The 23,505-nt window shown below is 37.2% G+C and overlaps 1 protein-coding gene across 6 annotated transcripts in view; it reads left to right on the top strand.

Moving 5' to 3' along the window:
• Cep83 (centrosomal protein 83) overlaps positions 1-23,505 on the top strand; it is a 110,607-nt gene that overhangs the window by 41,073 nt on the left and 46,029 nt on the right. For all 6 annotated transcript variants that reach the window (XR_012450952.1, XM_074084131.1, XM_074084127.1 and 3 more), the window contains 2 exons: positions 19,738-19,989; positions 22,568-22,699. Coding sequence is in view for 5 of the 6 variants with exons in the window: in XM_074084131.1 (XP_073940232.1) it covers positions 19,738-19,989; positions 22,568-22,699 (384 nt within the window). In the remaining variant the exon portion in view is untranslated. The remainder of the gene's footprint in view (positions 1-19,737; positions 19,990-22,567; positions 22,700-23,505) is intronic.

The raw sequence follows: 23,505 nt of genomic DNA, 5'->3' as shown, positions 1-23,505 counted from the left end.
GAATAATTATGCTTTATTAATTAATGGCAAAGTAATTGTCATGATTTTCACTTTTTCTGTATCAATACTTTTCTTGTGAATGTTCCATTTTAGTTTCTTTTCTCTTTTATTTTCACTAGCCAGTGGAGATAGATACTTGAGGGATTGCCACCATGCAAAGTGGCTTGTTTCCCATAGCCCTGGAGATAGATTTCTCTATATAAATATAGTTATGTGAGTCCTTATTTAATGCTCTACCCTCTGTGCTTGGAACCAAACCAGTTCCTGGTAGCCCTCACTGTCAGCCCTCTACCTTGTTTCTATTGACATAAACAACAGGCTTACCCTTTGATGTGTGCCCATCATGTTCAGGAGGTGTCCTTTGTTTTTACTGACATTTATAGCTGCAGCATTCTCTTTCTGCTACCTGCAGTGTGCACTCCTATTCCATTTCCATTGCTTTTCGCAGCCTTTCTACTCAGTTTATGGTTTGTCTCCTAGTTTTATTAAAAATGGGGTTTCTGTTTTTTATTCTTCATGTTAGGCTTTTAGATAATTTTTCAGGATGGAAGGAAAGAAGTACCAATTTTATTCTGAACCACATTCATCAAAAATATCTTGGTATAGTAATATGATAAATTCTGTGTAGAAACACATCTGTCTTATTTCATTGTCTTTATTTGGAATTAAGTGTTAAAATATTCTTACCTTTCTTTACCGTTACTAAATATTTATAGTGTTCCAGGTGTCTAATAAAAACCAAAACTACTATTTGGAGCAGACTGACTCTTGTCAGTAAGCAAACTGTTCCATGAAGGTATCTGAACTTTAGATTATTTGTGTCAGTTAACATTATACTACTTGAACACTACATTTTTTTTAAATTTTTTTATTTTATTATTCATATGTGCATACAAGGCTTGGGTCATTTCTCCCCCCTGCCCCCACCCACTCCCTTACCACCCACTCCACCCCTTCCCTCTCCCCCCCACCACCTCAATACCCAGCAGAAACTATTTTGCCCTTATCTCTAATTTTGTTGAAGAGAGAGTATAAGCCATAATAGGAAGGAACAAGGGTTTTTGCTGGTTGAGATAAGGATAGCTATACAGGGAGTTGACTCACATTAATTTCCTGTGCATGTGTGTTACCTTCTAGGTTAATTCTTTTTTTTTTTTTTTTTTATTTATCAAGGATCAAGCCTTTATTAATTGTAGTATTTGTTTTATCAGCCTTTATTACTCATATCCCCAACACTAAGAATAAATATCACATTGCTTCATCTTTTCCCATTCAAATTTTTCCTATTCCTTTTTTTTTTTTAATTTTATTATTCATATGTGCATACAAGGCTTGGGTCATTTCTCCACTCTGCCCCCACCCCCTCCCTTACCACCCACTCCGCCCCCTCCCTCTCCCCCCCACCCCCTCAATACCCAGCAGAAACTATTTTGCCCTTATTTCTAATTTTGTTGAAGAGAGATTATAAACAATCATAGGAAGGAACAAGGGTTTTTGCTGGTTGAGATAAGGATAGCTATACAGGGCATTGACTCACATTGATTTCCTGTGCGTGTGTGTTATCTTGTAGGTTAATTCTTTTTGATCTAACCTTTTCTCTAGTTCCTGGTCCCCTTTTCCTGTTGGCCTCAGTTGCTTTTAAGGTATCTGCTTTAGTTTCTCTGCGTTAAGGGCAACAAATGCTAGCTAATTTTTTAGGTGTCTTACCTATCCTCACCCCTCCCTTGTGTGCTCTCGCTTTTATCATGTGCTCATAGTCCAATCCCATTGTTGTGTTTGCCCTTGATCTGATGTCCACATATGAGGGAGAACGTACGATTTTTGGTCTTTTGGGCCAGGCTAACCTCACTCAGAATGATGTTCTCCAATTCCATCCATTTACCAGCGAATGATAACATTTCGTTCTTCTTCATGGCTGCATAAAATTCCATTGTGTATAGATACCACATTTTCTTAATCCATTCGTCGGTGGTGGGGCATCTTGGCTGTTTCCACAACTTGGCTATTGTGAATAGTGCCGCAATAAACATGGGTGTGCAGGTGCCTCTGGAGTAACCTGTGTCATAGTCTTTTGGGTATATCCCCAAGAGTGGTATTGCTGGATCAAATGGTAGATCAATGTCTAGCTTTTTAAGTAGCCTCCAAATTTTTTTCCAGAGTGGTTGTACTAGTTTACATTCCCACCAACAGTGTAAGAGGGTTCCCTTTTCCCCACATCCTCGCCAACACCTGTCGTTGGTGGTGTTTCTAATGATGGCTATTCTAACAGGGGTGAGGTGGAATCTTGGCGTGGTTTTAATTTGCATTTCTTTTATTGCTAGAAATGGTGAGCATTTTTTCATGTTTTTTGGCCATTTGAACTTCTTTTGAGAAAATTCTGTTTAGTTCACTTGCCCATTTCTTTATTGGTTCATTAGTTTTGGGAGAATTTAGTTTTTAAAGTTCCCTGTATATTCTGGTTATCAGTCCTTTGTCTGATGTGTAGCTGGCAAATATTTTCTCCCACTCTGTGGATGTTCTCTTCAGTTTAGAGACCATTTCTTTTGTTGAGCAGGAGCTTTTTAGTTTTATGAAGTCCCATTTATCTATGCTATGTCTTAGTTGCTGTGCTGCTGGGGTTCCATTGAGAAAGTTCTTACCTATACCTACTAATTTCAGAGTATTTCCTACTCTTTCCTGTACCAACTTTAGAGTTTGGGGTCTGATATTAAGATCCTTATCCATTTTGAGTTAATATTGGTATAGGGTGATATACATAGATCTAGTTTCAGTTTTTTGCAGACTGCTAACCAGTTTTCCCAGCAGCTTTTGTTGAAGTGGCTGCTATTTCTCCATTGTATATTTTTAGCTCTTTTGTCAAAGACAAGTTGGTTATAGTTGTGTGGCTTCATACCTGGATCCTCTGTTCTGTTCCACTGGTTCATGTCTGTTTTTGTGCCAGTACCTTGCTGTTTTTATTGTTATTGCTTTGTAATATAGTTTGAAGTCAGGTATTGTGATACCTCCTGCATTGTTCTTTTGACTGAGTATTGCCTTGGCTATTCGTGGCCTCTTGTGTTTCCATATAAATTTCACAGTAGATTTTTCAATCTCTTTAATGAATGTCATTGGAATTTTGATGGGAATTGCATTAAACATGTAGATTACTTTTGGGAGTATAGACATTTTTACTGTGTTGATTCTACCAATCCATGAGCATGGGAGATCTCTCCACTTTCTATAGTCTTCCTCAATCTCTTCAGAAGTTTATAGTTTTCCTTGTAGAGGTCTTTCACATCTTTTGTTAGGTTTACACCTAGGTATTTGATTTTTTTTGAGGCTATTGTAAATGGAATTGTTTTCATATATTCTTTCTTAGTGTGCTCATTATTAGTGTATAGAAATGCTAATGATTTTTCTATGTTGATTTTATATCCTGCTACCTTGCTATAGCTATTGATGATGTCTAGAAGCTTCTGAGTAGAGTTTTTTGGGTCTTTAAGGTACAGAATAATAGTTTTTTTTTTTTTGCTTTAAAAGTTATTTTTATAGTTGTAAGCATTTTATTCACTTCTGTTATAATAGTGGGATTGGGCAGGGCTCTCTGCATTTTAAAATGGGACACTATGGCACAGGATAAGTGAATTATCCAAAGTCTTACAGAAAATCAGCAGCCAGCTTAACAGTAGAATGTAACCCATCTTGGGTATCTCATCTCCCAACCCAGAATCTTAATTTTGAAATTACCAGTGCTTTGAAGTTGCAATTCTGATTAGTAGCCATCTAACAACTGCAATTTTGAGAGGTCAGTTGATTTATACTGTGTGGGATCTATTATAAAAAGTTTTGAATCAATAAGTATGACACAGTTAAAAGAACTGCATGAAAATAGTGTCAAAGCCTCAGTTGGCCAGGCGCCAGTGGCTGTAATCCTAGCTATTTGGGAGGCTGAGATTGGGAGGATTGTGTTTTGGGGTCATCCTGAGCAAATGGTTGGTGAGATCCCCATCTCCAAAATAACCAGGGCAAAATGGAGGTATGGCTCAAGCTGTAGAGCACCTGCTTTGTAAACATGAAGAGGGGCTGGCAGAGTGGCTCAGGTGGTAGAGTGCCTGTCTAGCAAGCATGAGGCTCTGAGTTCAAACCTCAGTGCTGCAAAAAAAAAAAAAAAAAAACCCAAAACCCAAAAAAAAAAGTCCATATCTCACACTGTAAATGCAAAGGCCTGAGTTCAAATGCCAATCTCACACACACAAAAAAAAGTTGGAGAGGGGGCTTTGAAGTGACCCCTACCCTTCCCAGCTCCCATTTATAATTTAAATTAGCCTAAAATATATCAGTTTATATAATAAAAGTTCAGGCATATCTTATTTTATTGTGCTTCACTTTATTGAATTTTGTAGTTATTACATGTTTTACAAATTGATGATTTGTGGTAACCTTGCATTAAACAAGACTATTGGTACCATTTTCCCAGTGGCATGTGCTTACTTCATGTTTCTGTAACTGGTAATATTGTCATAATTCTCAGCAAATTTCAAACCTTTTCACTATTATTATATCTGCCATTGTGATCTGTAATCAGTCACCCTTAATATTACTATATAATTGTTTTGGAGTGCCATGAATTTTGCCCATGTCAGGCAGTGAACTTGAGAATATACCCCTGAGTGGCTGTTCCTTGCATCTCTATCTCTATCTGTCAGTCTCTCCCCACACCCTTGGGTCTTCTGATTTCCTGAGATACAAAAACAATAAAATTAGGCCATTTAATAACCTTATAGTGTCCTCTGAGTGTTCAAGTAAAAGAGTCACACATCTTCATTTTAAACCAAAAGCTAAAAATGATCAAGTTTAGTGAGGAAGGCATATTGAAAGCCAAGATGGTCCTAAAGCTAGGCCTCTTGTGCCAAATGGTTAGCTAGGTTGTGAATGCAAAGGAAAAGGGGTTTTTGGTGGTGGGGTGTAAATGGGGGGTTGAATTCTGAGCCTCAAACTTGCTATGCAAGTGCTCTGCCACTTGTGACACGGCCCTATTCCCCAAGAAGGTTCTTGAAGGAAATGAAAAGTGCTGTCCAGTGACTACACAAATGATAAAAAAGCAAAATAGTTGATGGAGAGAAAGTTTTAGTGGTCTGGATAGGAGTTCAAAATGACCACAACATTCTCATAAGCCAAAGCCTAATTCAGAGTGAGACCCTAACTCTCTTCAGTTGTGCGAAGGCTGAGAAAGGTATCTGTGAGTTAGTTTTCCATTACTGTAATAAATACCTGAGATAAACAACTTATAAAGAGAAATGATTTATTTTGGCTCACAGTTTTAGAAGTTTCATTTCATAATGAGTTGACCCCAATTGCTTTGGGCCTGTGACTGTTCATTATTGTGGGGGCGCTTGGCAGACCAACCAGGTCATCTTATGGTTGGGAATGGAAAAGAGAGAAAAGGAGGGACTGAGGTCCCACTCTCCCTTTCAATGGTAAACTCCCATTCACTGGCCCTATCTCTTAAAGTTTCTGCTCTCTCCCAGTAGCAACAAGGTGGGGAATACACCTTTAATACTTTGCACTTTTGGGGGACATTCTGTTCTAAAAGATAATAATGAGAAAGCTGCAGAAGAAAAGTTTGAAGCAGAAGTTCATTCATGAGGTTTAAGGAAAGAAACTGTCTTCGTAACCTAAAAGTACAAGGTGAAGCAGCAGGTGCTGATGAAGAAGTCACTGCAAGTTATCCAGACGCTCTAGCTAATATAATGATGGAGATGATTACACTAAATAACAGGTTTTCAATGTTGATGATAAAGCCTTCTCTTGGAAGACAATTCCACTTAGGACTTGAATAGCTAGAGAGAAGAAGGACAAAGAACAAGCCAACTCTCTAGTTACAGGTTATTGCAGCTGGTATATTTACGTTAAAGCAAATGCTCATTTGCCATTCTGAAAATCCATAGGGCCCTTAAGAATCTACTTGCCTATATTCTGTAAATGGAACAACAATGCCTGGATAAAATGTGTCATTGCAGCATAGTTTACATGTTGAGAGTGACTTCTCAGATGAAAGGATTCCTTTCCAAATATTACTGTTCTTTGACAATGAACCTCATCACCCAATAAGCCTCATCACCTAATAGATATAGATGTACAGTGAAATTAATGTTGTTTTCATCCATTCTGTAGCCCATGGATCAAGGAGTGATTTTTAGCTTTTAAGATTCATTATTTAAGAAAAACATTTTCTAAGACTTATAGCTATGATAGGTAATAATTCCTCTGATGGATCTGGGCAGAATAAATTGGAAACCTGGGAAGGAGTCATTATTTAAGTGCCATTAAGAATATTTGTGATTCGTGGGAGGAGGTCAAAATAAGAACATTTACAAAAGTTTGGGGGAAATTGATTCCAACCCTCATAAATGACTGAGTGATTCATGACTTCAGTGGAGGTAGTAACTGCAGATTTGGTGGAACTAGCAAAAGTACTAGAAGAAGAAGTAGAGCCTGAAAATGTGACTTCCCTTTCCTCTTCCTTTCCCTTCTCCTTTCCCTTTCTCTTTCTTTTTCATAGTGGTTGTTGAACCCAGGGTTTCATGTATGCTAGGCAAGTACTCGCCACTTAGCCACACCCTCATGAGGTGGAATCTACTACTCTTGGTGAAGATGCTGTGAACATTATTGAAATGACAACAAAGGATTTACAATATTCTGTCAGCTCAGTTGATGAAGCAGTGGCAGAGTTTTAGAGGATTGACTCCAATTTTGAAAGAAGTTCTACCATGGGTGAGATGTTAGCCAACAGCACAACATGCTACAAAGAAGCTTTTCATGAAAGGAAGAGCCAAATGATGCAGCAAACTTCATTATTGTCTTATTTTAAGAAATTGCCATAGCCCCTGTCTTTTAGCAACCACCACCCTAATCAGCCAATAGCCAGTAACATTGAAGCAAGACCCTCCATCTGAAGGCTCAGATGGTTGTTAGTAATTTTTAGCAATAAACTTTTTTTTTTTATATACTGGGGTTTGAACTCAGTAGGTAGCTAGGCAGGTGCTCTCTCGTTTGAACCACCCCCCAGCCCAACAATAAAGTATTTTTTTAATTAAAAAATGTGCATTTTAAAATGATATGCTATTAAACATTTTATAGACAGTACTATAATGGAAACATAACTTTTATATGCATTGAGAAACAAAAAAATTCATGTGACTCACTTTAATGGGATAATTTGACTTACTGTGGTGGTCTGGACTGAATTCCTAATATTTCCAAGATTTGCCTGTAATTGGATTTTCTTGCATTAATTAAAGCTGCTATGCAATACTTGTGTAATATACAAACATAAGTAACTGAATATTCATGTGTTAGTTCTTTGAAGAATTCTTCAGGAAGTTTTAAAAAGTTTTTGAGAAGGACTTCAGGAATTCACGTCTCTCATGATGCTCTAAACTAAGAAGAGCATATGAAGTATATGAAAGAATATAACTTCATTTTATGAAAAGATGTTATGCTTTCTCAATGCATTTGTCTGTAAGAATGTATTAAATCTGAGACTTCATACAAATGAAATGTTGAAGTTGCATATGCAATACAAGGTTGTCGGTACAGGTGATTATACTAGTAGATTGAGTGAAACAACCAAAAATAATTTAGAGGGAAAATACTAAAATCTCAGGAGAGAGGGGCAGGGAGTACTACATCATATGAATAACCAGTACAGTGACAATACATAGTGACAAGTTACAGATTCTTCCATCATTCTCTTTTTTAAACTAGCTGAGTTCTTGGATCTGTGGGTCAGATGAGAAGCCCAAGTTCCTGTGACAAAAAGAAATACCTTCTTGGATTCTGAGAATGCTGTTTTTTCCCCGTATAGTACTAGTAGCACAAAACTGATAATGTATTTCTGGTTCTTGTCTTTATCCTGATCATCATGAAATCTTTCAAAATGCTTCATTTTTGTTGCAGTAAGTTCTGAAGTTCTCAGTGGGAGTCCTGCTTTAGTACCATATAGCTCCTTTTTCTAAAATATTTGATATTCTTGGACTTCTCAGATTACTCTGAATCACACCAAACTAGACAGAAGTCTCCCAAATTTAAATGAAATTATCTAACGGTGGACATTCTGAGGGATTGATTTTCATAGCCTTTTGGAAGGGCTTTGTGGAATTTAACAAAGACTTTTTGTTCTAAAATGAAGTTTAGAATACCTTAAAACCCCAATTTTTTCCATGTAAAATTTTCAAATGTTTTAAATATTAGTGTGACGTTGTTAACTGACTTGGTGTCTGTGTTCATCAGGGTTCTCATCTATAAAATGCTGTCAGTACCTATCTCATAAAGGTTTGATGATTTAATAAATTAAAATGAAATGGTACATAAACATTTTGTACCTAGCACATTGTAGATACTCTCAGGAGTTTAAACGCATCCCATGACCGTGTCTTCCCAGCTCCATCTTGCTCCCAGCATTTGGATTGCTTGACTTCAGCTCTGTTTCCCTGGCTTTTTAAAAACGAGTCATAGTTGACTTTCTTTTATCACCTGTACAATGAAGGGTACTTCTTGTAGCCTGAGGAAGGAATTTGTTTTATTATCTTTATTCTCTTTTGTTCAGTCTGAGTAAAATTCTTTTGAAGACACCGAATATCATCTTATTTCCCAACAATTCTTGTATCCCATCTCCTCATCTTTCTGTAACTATTCTGGGAGCAGACATTTAGTTCTAAGAAGGCTTTTTGCCCATAACTATCTTTTCCTTACTAGGAGAAATGGAGAGAGAGAAGGAAAGGAAATGGCATTTTCCAAAATTAGATTAAAATATAAACTTTAAATATATAATTTAAGTGATATCTTGTCAGTATAAATAAATGATAAAATGTTTTTAATTCTGGGGTGGACACTGTTGTGCATGCCTGTACTCCTATCCACTTGGGAGGCAGAGGTAGGAGGATGTCAGGCCAGCCTGGGCAAAGTTAGCTAAAGTTCCTATCTCAAAAACAAACTAGAAACAGAAAGGACTGGGGGTTGGTTCAAGTGGTAGAGAGGCCCCCGAGTTCATTCTGCAGTACTGCAAAATGAAATAAAACAGAAAACAACCAAAACCCCCAAACATATCTGCCATTAATTTAGGTAAAGGCAGTTTTAGTATATAAAAGGGGAGAAACAGTTTAATGGTGGTCATGTTGCTTTTTTAGGACTATAAAAAGTTAGTATAAGGCTAGACATTGCGGTGCATATCCATAATGCCAGCACTCAGGAGGTGGAGGCAGGAGGAGCAAAAGTTTAAGGCCAATCTGGGCTGTATAGCAAGACCCTGTCTCAAAAAAATAAAATAAAAAATTAATCTAGTAATTTTTAAAACCCTAAAATCTGGGAACTTAAAACTACAGTGTTTGCCATAATGCCTGACACATAGCAAGTGCTCAGTTAATGGTATCACTACCATTGGTGCCTGATAGTATTAATAATAGTACTAATTTATGTACTATCTTGAATCCTTTTAACAACCCTAAGGGTTAGATAATCATTCCCACTTTATAAATTTGAAAGTGGAAGCACTGAGAGACTGGTCAAGATCACGCAGTTAGTAGGTGGTAGAACCAGAATTCAAATGTAGGTAGTCTGGATTTCTTCTCTGGCCATAATTGAGTAATAGGGACTGGATTTAAGTCCCCAGTTAAAAATTGAAATAAAATTTAGGAAACAGTGGTTTTCAGGTATTGGAAGATACCTGCACGGAGCAGTGATCTTTGAAAGAAGGAAAACAAAAGAGGTGAGCTCTCTACATTTGTCTCATCTTTTGTTCTAGAGAGAATTTCCAGATGACTGCAGAGAGTAAAAGCTCAAATTCAGCCTCCCTGTGATCACTGAATTGAGTTGGAGAATTGGAGTTTAGAATTCAAGAGGCCAGGGGACCTAGAATTTGAAGGACAGAATGTTGGAAATTTTTGGAGTTGTGTAGGGAGTAACTCCCGAGTTTTCAATTGAGTAGTAATGTATATATGTATGAGGAAACTATACAAAGGCCTAAGAAAAAAATGGGTCAGACCTGACAATCCTTAGAACTCACATAGGACTAGGCAAAATTTATGTTTTCATCAGCCAGAGTAGAAAGACAGTATAATGATTTCAACATCAAATTAGCTTTAGACTAAAGGCTTCTGATTCTAACAAGTATACAAGCAAGATTTGAAAGGGTCAGAATGTTTCAGAGTATCTTAACTATATCGCAGAACAAAGATTCAAAAGTATGTAAAGGAAAACAAAGAAACTAGCACTAAAAATTAACATCTTGCAGCCAATCATTGGGTTCATTGGTAAATTCTATCATATATTTAAGGAGGATACCAGTTCCCTATGATATTTTCTAGAAAATAGAAGGAATACTTCCTAACCATTCTTGGAGGCTAGCATTATCTTAATACCAAAATTAAACAAACACATCTGGGGATTAACAAATGCCATAATGGTACTGGAGATAATGCGGGGAGCTTGGGTTTCCTCCCTCATCTGGCAATAATGAGGTGTCCTGCCTCTGCCCTGCATGGGTTATGCTAGAGGAGGCCTACTATAATGTCAGGACATTGATCAAATTTCAAACCTGTGGTGTCAATAGAAGCCATGTGAGGAACAGTGAGAAGCCATGTGAGGAACAGTGAGAAGTCATTTCTGTTCCTTCTATGCAGAGCATTATTCCAGGTAACTGGAATTCCTACCTCTGTTCAGCATGGGGGTCATAAGGAACCTCCCTACCTTGAGTGTACACAAAAGTAGAATGAGGAATTTGGGTTGCTGCCTTCATCTGATAGTAGTGAGGTAGCAACAGTATCCCTTGCAATAGTGGTATCATAAAAAGTCAGCTAAAACAAATTTTATGTAAGATCCAGTTTCACATAATTTCTAAAATATCCCAAGTTTTAATTGAAAATTAGTTGTCATAACCAAAACAAAGGAAGATCTGAAACTAAATGTAAAAGACACCAGTAGATGCCAACACTGAGATGACAGAGATGTTAGAAGTTTCTGACAAAGATCTTAAGGTAGCCATGTGAGGATGCTTCAGTGAGCAATCACAAATAGGGTTGAAGCACTAAAAAAGAAAAAAATTGACTCAGCAATAAAGGAGTAGTAAATTGGAAATTTTAGAATCAAGAAATACAATGATTAGTATGAAAAAATTCTTTGTTGCTGCAGAATGAAAATGATAGAAGAGAAAAAAACAGTGAAGATAAAATACTAGAAATTACTCAGTCTGAGAGAACCAGAGAAAATACATTTTTGGGAAGAAGCATTACTGGGGTTTGAACTCAGGGCCTCATGCTTATTAGACAGTAAAGTACTGCCTGAACCACTCCACTCACCTGAGAAAATACATTTGAAAAGTAAACAGTGAAACTCATTGACCTATGGAACTATAACAAAAGATCTATGATTTCTGTTCTTGAGAAAGAGGGCAGGACTGGAAAAATACTGAAATAATGTCTGAAAACTTCCTGAATTCCATAAAGGCACAGACATTCAGGTTTAAGAAGCTGACACCATCCCAATCAAGGTAAGTTCAAAGAAATCCACACTAAGAGACGCTGTAGTGAGGCTTTAAAAACAAACTAGAGGGAAAAAGTTCAGAAGCAGCAAGGTAAATAGTACCTTACCTGTGAGGGTGACAGTTGGAAAACTTGCAGATTTTTCATCAGAATTCAGAAGGAAGTAGCATGACATTATCAAGGGCTATTAGAAAATAATTGCTAACTCATAATCCTATATCCAGCAAAAAATTGAAGGGGAGGATGTGAGTATGATCTGGCTGTGTCATCTGTCACCACACTGATCTCCAGTGTTGATTCAGCTGATCTAGTTGGCTAGATGCATGTCACCTTCCTCCCTCAACTGCTCCATGTGCATCCCTCCCAAGACTGCATGCTTGTTCAAAGAGGACAACTTTCCCTGATAGAGGAGGACCATTCTTAAGCCAGACTTTCAAGAATGAAAGGGAAATTAAGAGAATTGTTTTCAGTAGAACTATCCAAAAGAGTGTCTAAGAGAAGTCTAAATAGAAAATAGTAAAAGAAGGAACCTCAAGAACATGGTAAACAAAACTATGGGTATATGTAAAAGACTTTACTTAATTCATGAATTTTGTAAATTGTGTTTGATGAATTGAAGTACAAATTAGTCTAATGTTCTAAACATATATAGAGGGAATATTTAAGACAATTATAAACAAGAAAGGGCAAAAGGATATAAAGGGGGGTAAGGTTTCTACACATTGCTCACACTGGCAGTTAGCCACTAAACTGTGATTAATTATGTGTTCCTAATGTAATACTTAGAGCAACCACTGAGAAAGCTATAAACATTCAAAACATACATTGAAATGAAATACTGAAAAATGTTCAAGTAACCACAGGAAGGCCGGAAAAAGAAAGCAGAGAAACCACAAAACATAATTTAAAAAGGGGCAGACATACCATAGTAATAGTATGTGTAAGTGGCTTATATAATAAAACTATATAGGTGGTTTGTTAGCACAAGAATGAAAAAAATTTATCTGTAACAATTAACTAAAAGAAAGGAGGTACTTAATTAACATGAAATAGAGTAGACTTCACAACAAAGAAAAATATTTAATTATTATGTATTAAGAGAGGACAGAGAGAGGTAAACAGAGATGAAAATTTGTACACATCACTCAGACTGGTAAAGTGAACCCGATCACTGTGGGTTCCTTTATTTCCACTTTAAATACATATGTAATGACAAGGTTAATCTGCATAGGAATATTAGGTAAGTATGCATCAAATAAACTGCAAAATATGGAAGCTAAAATTGAAAGAAATGCTAGGTGCTAGTGGCTCACACATGTAATCTTAGCTACTTAGGAGGCAGAGATCAGGAGGATCATGATTCAAAGCCAGCCCAGGTATGTAGTTTACAAGACCCTATCTTGAAACAAACCCATCACAAAAAAGGGCTGGTGGAGTGGCTCAAGATGTAGGCTCGAGTTCAAACCTCAGTACTACAAAAAGAAAAAAAGAGAACTATAAAGAGAAATAGATACCTATAATTATAGTTGGTAGCTTCACACTACTGTCTCAACAGTTTATAGGACAATTAGAAAATCAGCATGGATATGGAAGAATTAAACACTACTATCAATTAATAGAATCTAACTAGCATTTATAGAATGTTCCACCTAATGAGCATGCAGACACATTCTTTGAAAGTGCCTGCTGAACATATACAAGATAGACCATATCCTGGACTGTAAAATAAACCTAAACAAAATTATGAAACTTGAAACCCTACAGAATGAGTTTTCCAACTACAGTAGAATCAAACTTGAAATTAGTAGGAGAAGGGGAATAGAAATCTTCAAACACTCGGAAATAACATGATACATTCAAATAAGTAGTGAGTCAAGGAGTTTTCAATGCATAAAATTTGATGATACCACATTTCAAGATATAGATTGATTGAATAAAAATGAAAGTGCAACATAATACAGGACACAACTAAGGCCATGCTCCAAGGAAAATTTATAGCACTAAAATAGCAACAATAAACTAAACTCCTACTTAATCAGCCTAGAAAAAGATAATCAGAATAAAACCAAAGCAAGTAGAAGGAAGGAAGTAATAAAGATTTGAACAGGAGTCAGTAAAATTGAAAACAGAAAAACAATAGAGAAAATCAGTGAAACAAAAAGCTGGTTCTTTGTAAAGATTAATAAAATTGACAAACCTTTAGGAAGACTGACATAATAAGATGGGAGGCATAAATTATATCAGGAATGTAATAGGAAGTATCATTCATGACCATGCATACATTGAAAGGGTAATAAGATACTCCTGTGAAGAACTGTACTCATAAAAATTCAACAGTGTTTTGCAGACTGCTAACCAGTTTTCCCAGCAGTTTTTGTTGAAGAGGCTGCTATTTCTCCATCGTATATTTTTAGCTCCTTTGTCAAAGATAAGTTGCTCATAGTTGTGTGGCTTCATATCTGGATCCTCTATTCTGTTCCACTGGTCTTCATGTCTGTTTTTGTGCCAGTACAATGCTGTTTTTATTGTTATTGCTTTGTAATATAGTTTGAAGTCAGGTATTGTGATACCTCCTGCATTGTTCTTTTGACTGAGTATTGCCTTGGCTATTCGTGGCCTCTTGTGTTTCCATATAAATTTCACAGTAGATTTTTCAATCTCTTTAATGAATGTCTTTGGAATTTTGATGGGAATTGCATTAAACATGTAGATTACTTTGGGGAGTATGGACATTTTTACTATGTTGATTCTACCAATCCATGAGCATGGGAGATCTCTCCACTTTCTATAGTCTTCCTCAATCTCTTTCTTCAGAAGTGTATAGTTTTCCTTGTAGAGGTCTTTCACATCTTTTGTTAGGTTTACACCTAGGTATTTGATTTTTTTTGAGGCTATTGTAAATGGAATTGTTTTCATACATTCTTTTTCCGTTTGCTCATTGTTAGTGTATAGAAATGCTAATGATTTTTCTATGTTGATTTTATATCCTGCTACCTTGCTATAGCTATTGATGATGTCTAGAAGCTTCTGAGTAGAGTTTTTTGGGTCTTTAAGGTATAGGATCATGTCGTCTGCAAATAGGGATATTTTGACAGTTTCTTTACCTATTTGTATTCCTTTTATTCCTTCTTCTTGCCTAACTGCAAAAAACTGAAACTAGATCCATGTATATCACCCTATACCAAGATTAACTCAAAATGGATCAAGGATCTTAATATCAGACCCCAAACTCTTAAGTTGATACAAGAAAGAGTAGGAAATACTCTGGAGTTAGTAGGTATAGGTAAGAACTTTCTCAATGAAACCCCAGCAGCACAGCAACTAAGAGATAGCATAGATAAATGGGACCTCATAAAACTAAAAAGCTTCTGTTCATCAAAAGAAATGGTCTCTAAACTGAAGAGAACACCCACAGAGTGGGAGAAAATATTTGCCAACTATACATCAGACAAAGGACTGATAACCAGAATATACAGGGAACTTAAAAAACTAAATTCTCCCAAAACTAATGAACCAATAAAGAAATGGGCATGTGAACTAAACAGAACTTTCTCAAAAGAAGAAATTCAAATGGCCAGAAAACACATGAAAAAATGCTCACCATCTCTAGCAATAAAGGAAATGCAAATTAAAACCACACTAAGATTCCACCTCACCCCTGTTAGAATAGCCATCATCAGCAACACCACCAACAACAGGTGTTGGCGAGGATGCGGGGAAAAAGGAACCCTCTTACACTGTTGGTGGGAATGTAGACTAGTACAACCACTCTGGAAAAAAATTTGGAGGCTACTTAAAAAGCTGGACATCGATCTACCATTTGATCCAGCAATACCACTCTTGGGGATATACCCAAAAGACTGTTACTCCAGAGGCACCTGCACATCCATGTTTATTGCAGCACTATTCACAATAGCCAAGTTATGGAAACAGCCAAGATGCCCCAGCACTGACGAATGGATTAAGAAAATGTGGTATCTATACACAATGGAATTTTATGCAGCCATGAAGAAGAACGAAATGTTATCATTCGCTGGTAAATGGATGGAATTGGAGAACATCATTCTGAGTGAGGTTAGCCTGGCTCAAAAGACCAAAAATCGTATGTTCTCCCTCATATGTGGACATTAGATCAAGGGCAAACACAACAAGGGGATTGGACTATGAGCACATGATAAAAGCGAGAGCACACAAGGGAGGGGTGAGGATAGGTAAGACACCTAAAAAACTAGCTAGCATTTGTTGCCCTTAATGCAGAGAAACTAAAGCAGATACCTTAAAAGCAACTGAGGCCAATAGGAAAAGGGGACCAGGAACTAGAGAAAAGGTTAGATCAAAAAGAATTAACCTAGAAGGTAACACCCACGCACAGGAAATCAATGTGAGTCAATGCCCTGTATAGCTATCCTTATCTCAACCAGCAAAACCCCTTGTTCCTTCCTATTATTGCTTATACTCTCTCTACAACAAAATTAGAGATAAGGGCAAAATACTTTCTGCTGGGTATTGAGGTGGGGAGCGGGAGGGGGTGGAGTGGGTGGTAAGGGAGGGGGTGGGGGCAGGGGGGAGAAATGAACCAATCCTTGTATGCACATATGAATAATAAAAGAAAAATGAAAAAAAAAATAAAAAAAAAATAAAAATTCAACAGTGTAGATGAATTGGATCAAGTCCTTAAAAGACAAAGTACCCCAACTCACCCATTATGAAGTAAGTAACTTGAATAGGCCTATCTCTCTTTCTCTCTCTCTCGCTCTCTCTCTCTCTCTCTCTCTCTCTCTCTCACACACACACACACACACACACACACACACACACACACACACACACACACACACACACACGATTGAACCCAGGGCGTTTTGCATGCTAGCCGTGTTGTTTACCACTGAACTATACCCTCAACATCTTGAACTTATAATTTAAAAATTTCCAGAATGGCATCATTAGAGAGTTCTACCAAGTGGTTAAAGAAAAAATAAGACCAAGTCTATACGATGTCTTTTAAAAACTTGAAGAGGGTTGTTACCATTGGAGGAAATTGAATCAAGGGGACACAGGATCTCTGTAATGATAGCAATAATAACAATAATAGGGTCTCATAATAATTTCTTGCATGTGAACCTGTTGTTATCTGAAGATAAAAGTTTAGATAAAAAATAAGTGATCAAGCCAGGCATTTTGGTGGATACCTATAATACCAGCATTTAGGAGGCTTAGGCAGGTGGGAAGAGCAAAGATGAGAACAATACAAGCCAGAAGAAACGTACAGCATTATATTTAAAATACTTAAAGAAAAGACTAGGCAGTTTTATTCCAGATCCTATTTGCTTATCCATTTCTCTGTGCTGCGTCATAAGGGCAATAAGACCAAAGATGGATGGAGCACTTAGATCTACCTTTCCCTTGGAGTGTCTTGGGGAACTGCATTGGTACTATCATCCTTTAAAAAGGAAATCAACCACTCTTTCTAATCTCTGGTCTGTTTCTGTCCATTTCCTCTGCTTCAACAACTTTTGGGAAGGTAAAATTGGTTAATACATTGTTTTTTCTGCCAAGCAAGTTTTTATTCTAGAAGAGAATAAAGTAAATGTACAGGTAACTGCAATGCAGGTAGATTTGGATAAATGTCATAAAAGAGAAATTCAGAGGAAAAATCGAGAATAAAACAAACGGAGGACATCGAAGAAAATGACGTGAATCTGATTAAGAGTGGGGAAAAAAGAAAGAGCCGAGGATGTGTCTAAGGTCTGTGCCCAAATGAATGAGACAAGAGTGGTGGGATGGCAGTGATTGAATATAATAGGACCCTTAACTGCAGAGGCTTTGTGTTTACTTGCCTGCTGGGTTGCATGCAGCCTTACTACCTAAAACAGTCCAAGTACATAGTAGGTACACAATAAATGTTTATTGTGAGTGAGTGAAATTAGAAAGCATTGATTATCAGTTTTGGTAAGAGTGATTTGATAGTAATTTCTGGTTTAGGAATTATAAATGTGGAGACTTTGCTGTCAGGTGGCTGCCACTACTTCAGCTATCACTTTGTCACACAGATGCCTCTTAATACTGTGAAGAAAACAATAATATAGGAAGCATTCTGGTGGAGAGCATTAACTGTGTAACCCTATCTGTAAAATGGGAATTGCAAGAGAAGTTGTTGTTACTATTGATTTTATATGTAGAGCACCTATCTTAGCACTTACCGATAATACCTACTCCTGACATAGATGAGCTGCCATAACTCTAACAGTTTCACATTTAAGTATGGAGGCCAGCCTGGGCTATTGTTCAGTGACAGAGAGTTAACCTAGATGTGGAAGACCCTGAATCCAATCCCTACCACTGCCAAACAACAAAACAAAAGCTGTTTTTGAGTTGCCTCATGTAAAAACTAAACAGTATCTTAAAGATCTTCTGACCCAAGTCCTTCTTTTAAACTGAGGCCGGCGGTGGATGCTAGTGGCTCATGTTTATAATCCTAGCTACTTGGGAGGTGAGATCGAAAGGATCATGGTTCGAGGCCAGCCCAGGCAAATAGTTCTCAAGACCCCATCTCCAAAATGGACTGGAGCCAGGGCTTCATGCAGTAAAGCTCCTGCTTTGAAAACATGAAGCCCTGAGTTCAAATCCTGGTCTCAAAAAATGAAATAAATAAGATAAGCTGGGCCAGAATGAAAATGTGACTTGCACAATATCATACAAGTAGCTGAAGGATAAAAGTAGTAAGGACCAAACCTAAGGGTAATGGTTCTGTGTAAAGTGTGGGAGGAAAAATAGGAGAGAGATACCAATTAGTTGGACTTTCTGTTTTTGGGGAAGGATGCTGGGGATTAGACCCAGGGTTTTGTGTATGCTAGACAGTCATTCTCCCACTGAGCTACATCCCAGCCCTTAGTTGGGCTTGTGAGGACTTAGCTGTGAGTGCTCCAGGTACCGTCTTCTGAAGAAAATGTATTTGCCTGCTGTATAGCTCTGCTTATATTTTCTGTTGACACCTTGAACTTACCATGTCAAAACAAACTTGGAATCACTACATTGTAAGACTAAGTAAGTTCTCAGAGTGCCTCCAGTTCAGTCTGCTAGTCTGCAGATGAGGAGAACATACCGCCCTGGGATGGAGGTCTCACCTTAGGCTCATTGATAGTTCTGCTAGCAATCAGTTATATCTTGGACCACATTTGCACAGGTCCCAGAACATTTTGTGAGGGTCCTTTTGGCTTTGAGTGAGCCTTCAAAGTTCATCCTGGCTACAAACAGCCACTGGTCTTGTTTAGAGCAGTGGTTTCCTTAAAAAACAAAAACAAAACAGTAATACACAGAACAACCAGCTGAATCCTCCGCTTATGTTGAAGAGAGCTAATGGAACCAGGGGTGTAGCTCAGTGGTGGAGTGCTTGCCAAGCATGTGCAAGACCCTGGGTTCCATCCCCAGCACTACAAAACAAAAACAAACAAAACGGAGCTAATGAGTAACAATAGAGATGAGAGGTGATGAGAGACAAGGAGCCTCACAAGTGCCTCAGACATTATGAAGCCATTTGAAACCTACTGATTTAGGGGCCCCTGGTGTCTGGCAGTGACAATTGTCTTGAAGGACAAGATCACTGGCACCTCAGCACTGCAAGCCCCAGTGACTTTAACATATACCCTGGAGCAGAGTATGTAAGAACCAAGAACCAGGCCATTATTTCAACTAAGACTTTAATCAACTCAGCTATCATTTAAAAACTTTCATTGGTTACATTTGTATTTTCTTGCACAAAAAGCAGCTTTTGTGTGAATTAGTTGACTCAAAATTGATAATTTTATTATTACTAGACACAGCCCTTACTGTCATGTGAGGAAAAGCTTAGGAGTAGTCAGTGTATTGCATAAATCTCTGTCTTGTTCCAGTGAATCTTAAAATACTTGGTGTATTTTTAATAATTATTTTTGTAGTATTATTTATAATTTTGAATTTTGGTCAGCAGATAATTAACCCCCGTACTAGACACCATGGGGAGAGAGGAAAAATCGGACAGAGTCCTTGCCCTCATGTTTGAGTCGTGCTGAGTACAGAATGAAAAACGTGACATTTTAGAATTTTTCTTTTTTACTTCATTTCTCCACCAGAGCTTTCAGGTTGTGCAATTTTTTATTTTAATTTACTGATTTGTAAAGCATGTTCATGACTGGAAATTCAATAATTTAAGCTTGTGTGCTTTATTTCAAATTATTATTAGGTTGCAAGACTGGAGAATGAGAAAGAAGAACTACATAAGCAGCTGCTTGGTATTGATCCCACAAGAGACAGCAAACGAGTGGATCAGCTTGTTCGAGAAAAAGCCCATTTGTGTCAGAAATTAAAAGGTTTAGAGGCTGAAGTAGCAGAATTAAGAGCTGAAAAAGAGAATTCTGGTGCTCAGGTAGAAAATGTCCAAAGAATACAGGTGCGACAATTGGCTGAGATGCAGGCTACAGTCAGATCCCTGGAGGTAAGGTTTTAATTGTTTCCCAATTGTTTAAAAAATGCAGTTGACAAACCTTTGATTTTTAGAGCGTAAATGTATGCTCACCAATCTAGTGCTGATGCATTTGTGGAATCCCAAGAGTATGTATTCTTTCTGTAAAGAAGAAAGGTATTGATTCATAAACAGTAGCTATGCAACCACATTTATAAAGGGATGTTTATTCTTCGGGAGTCAAGTCACTTATATGAGATAACTTCACTCTTATAATGTCACAGACTAGGATATGTAACATCCCTCCAAATTAATTTGAATTTCTCAAGACTAAGGCCATCTCAAACCAGAAATAACTTATTTTAAGATTGTAAATTCCTTACACTGGAATTTAAAATCTTAAAATCATAAGCCCTATTTGAATAGAAATAATATGCTTAACATTTAGGGTGGCTTCTTGCCAGGGTAATAAAATTAAGCTTGACTGTTAATGCATACAAGCCTTTACTGAATTGTTTCCCTGAGTTCATTAGAGAAAGATAATTGTTGGCAGAGCCATGCTGGGACTTAGAGGTATTACTTTTTGAAAACTGTTGGTTTCCTTCTTATTCAGATATATTTATGCCTACTAGTACTAGGTACCTACCATGTAGCAAATGTACCACTTTAATTTTTTTTGTTTATTCTGTTCAGTTAAAAGTGTTTCTCCCCTTCCCCCCTTTTGTAACATTTGTAAAACAGTTTGGTTTGGGCAGAAATTATTGGGCACCTACTTCATAGTTAAAATCCAATATCCAAATCCAACATGATTTTTTTTTTTCTAGCCAGCAAGCTGACACAGGAGTACATTGCTATGTTTTGAAGAATAGAAGTCCCTTTTTTAATTTTTTGGTTGAAGCCTTTGTCAGTATTGGCTGATTTCCTGAATTAAACTTGTCATTGGATTTTAGACATGAGGTAGTTCAGAGTGAGATTGTTTCTGTGCCATTCTTCTGTCCTTAATGTATTTGCACAGTGACAGAGTAAGTGGGATGATTGCAGTTGAATGTAGTATATGGTCCCAGTATGAAACTCTTCATTGGGGTCATCTGGAGTCATTATTTTCAGGGCAAGTTGGATAATGACAAAAGATGGATGGTTCATTTGTGACATTTTCAAAATCGTCTGTATTTAATCTTATCATTTGTCAGATGAAATGAAAATAAGCACATGACAGCAAATGCTTATTTTTTTAACTTTCTTGGTTGTCCTTGTTTCCAGAGAATATTATATTTGACAAAAAATAGTTTTTGTTTTCTGAATTATTCTTTTAATACTATCCTTAATATATTTAACATACATAGGAAACGAGATATTCTAAAACTGAGATTTATCCTTTAAATGCCAAAACATTTTCATTTTAATTATCTTGAATAGAAATATTTTTCAAAAGTTTTCAGTTTTCCCTCCCTAAAATGAAAGACTACCTTGAGTATTACCAATGAGAAAAATTTTGACAACTTACAGACTTCATTAAAAATCTCAATTATGGCTGGAGGCATAGCTCAGGTGTAGAACACTTGCCCAGCAAATGCAGGGCTCTGAGTTCAAATTTGAGTACCATAAAAAAAAATTATGTGAGCACATGATAAAAGCGAGAGCACACAGGGAGGGGTGAGGATAGGTAAGACACCTAAAAAACTAGCTAGCATTTGTTGCCCTTAATGCAGAGAAACTAAAGCAGATACCTTAAAGCAACTGAGGCCAATAGGAAAAGGGGACCAGGAACTAGAGAAAAGGTTAGATTAAAAAGAATTAACCTAGAAGGTAACACCCATGCACAGGAAATCAATGTGAGTCAATGCCCTGTATAGCTATCCTTATCTCAACCAGCAAAACCCCTTGTTCCTTCCTATTATTGCTTATACTCTCTCTACAACAAAATTAGAGATAAGGGCAAAATAGTTTCTGCTGGGTATTGAGGTGGGGAGCGGGAGGGGGTGGAGTGGGTGGTAAGGGAGGGGGTGGGGGCAGGGGGGAGAAATAAACCAAGCCTTGTATGCACATATGAATAATAAAAGAAAAATGAAAAAAAAAAAATTAAAAGAACATGTGATGAGGTCAAGAACGTCTCTGCCCATACTTCAACATGCTTCAAATTAGTTGAGAAGTTTGAATTTTTGTCTCTATCTCTCCCTTTCAAAAAAAAAAAAAAGCATTGATTTTATATTTTCAACTTTACTTCTGTTAGCGGGCCTTCTCATATGCTTTTTCATAATTGCTATGGCCTGAAAATTCCCAAATATTAGTTTGAATTATGTCAGAATAAGTAGATATCAAATACTGAATACTTTCTCTCAAGAAAGAAGTGTATGAGCTTTATTTTGTTGGTGACTGTTGATAGATTGTCCAGATACTTTTGTTGTATATTTCATGGAATAAATATCTTTCATTTGAATTCTACCAGTTGTTTTGAGAAATCTCTTGTTTCTTTGGTACATGTTAATGTTGTTATTGAGGTTTTGAATGATTTTTTGTATAGTTACAGTTGAGTTATAAATAATGGTTATTTTATTTTGATGTAATGTGAAAAATTATGGACAAATTTTAAAATACTTTCTTTTAATGAAAGGCTGAAAAACAGTCGGCTAAGCTACAGGCTGAACGCTTAGAAAAAGAACTGCAATCAAGCAATGAACAAAATACCTGTTTAATCAGTAAATTGCATAAAGCTGACCGAGAAATAAATACATTGACTAGTAAAGTAAGTTCTTTTTTGCTTTTGTTTCATTCTTTAGAAAGCTTGATACTGTACAATGACAAAGAAATTTTGTGTTTAATTTCTTCTCTTTTGGGATCTTTTTATTCTATCATCCAAACACATGCCGAATCTGAACAGTGCTTACCACCTCCATTGTGACCACTCTAGTCCAAGCCATGCTTTCTCTCAGCTCAGTTTTTATAAGCCATTTAATCTCTGCGCATTCAGAGCTCTGTATGATCTGGTTCCTGCAGTCTTTCCACAGCCGTCAGCATCCATTTCCTGTTCACTTTGCTCCTGCTTTACTGGGCTTTTCACTCTTCTTTAAAAAAGCTCACTTCTACTTCAGAGCCCTTGTGCTTTTTTGCCTGGCCTGGTCTTCCTTCACATATCTGCAGACCTTGCTTCCTTCACATCTTCGGATGTCACCTAATTTGTAAGCATCCTCCTCCTTCTGCCCTATTCTGTGTCTGCCTAACCTACTTTGTTTCTTCATAGCTGTTAATGCCATCTGATATATTTATTTAGGGAGATACATATTTGAAAATAGTGAGTTTGAACTCGGCCTCGCTCTTGCTAGCCAGTGCTCATTACTGCGTGAGCCATGTCCCCAGCCCATTTTTGCTTTAGTTATTTTTCAGATAGGGTCTTGGCATTTTTGCCTAGGCCTGGCCTCAGACCATGATCCTCTTGATCTCTGCCTCCTGAGTTGCTGGAATTACAGGTGTGAGCCATTGTGCCCAGTTGTTTGGGGTTTTCTGTTTGTTTTTGAGACAGAATGTCACTATGTAGCTCAGACTGGCCTGGAA

This window comes from Castor canadensis, chromosome 8 (genome assembly GCF_047511655.1).
Source record: "Castor canadensis chromosome 8, mCasCan1.hap1v2, whole genome shotgun sequence".
NCBI lineage: Eukaryota > Metazoa > Chordata > Mammalia > Rodentia > Castoridae > Castor > Castor canadensis.
Note: the sequence above shows the minus strand (reverse complement) of the source record. Positions and strands in the feature narration are given on the sequence as shown.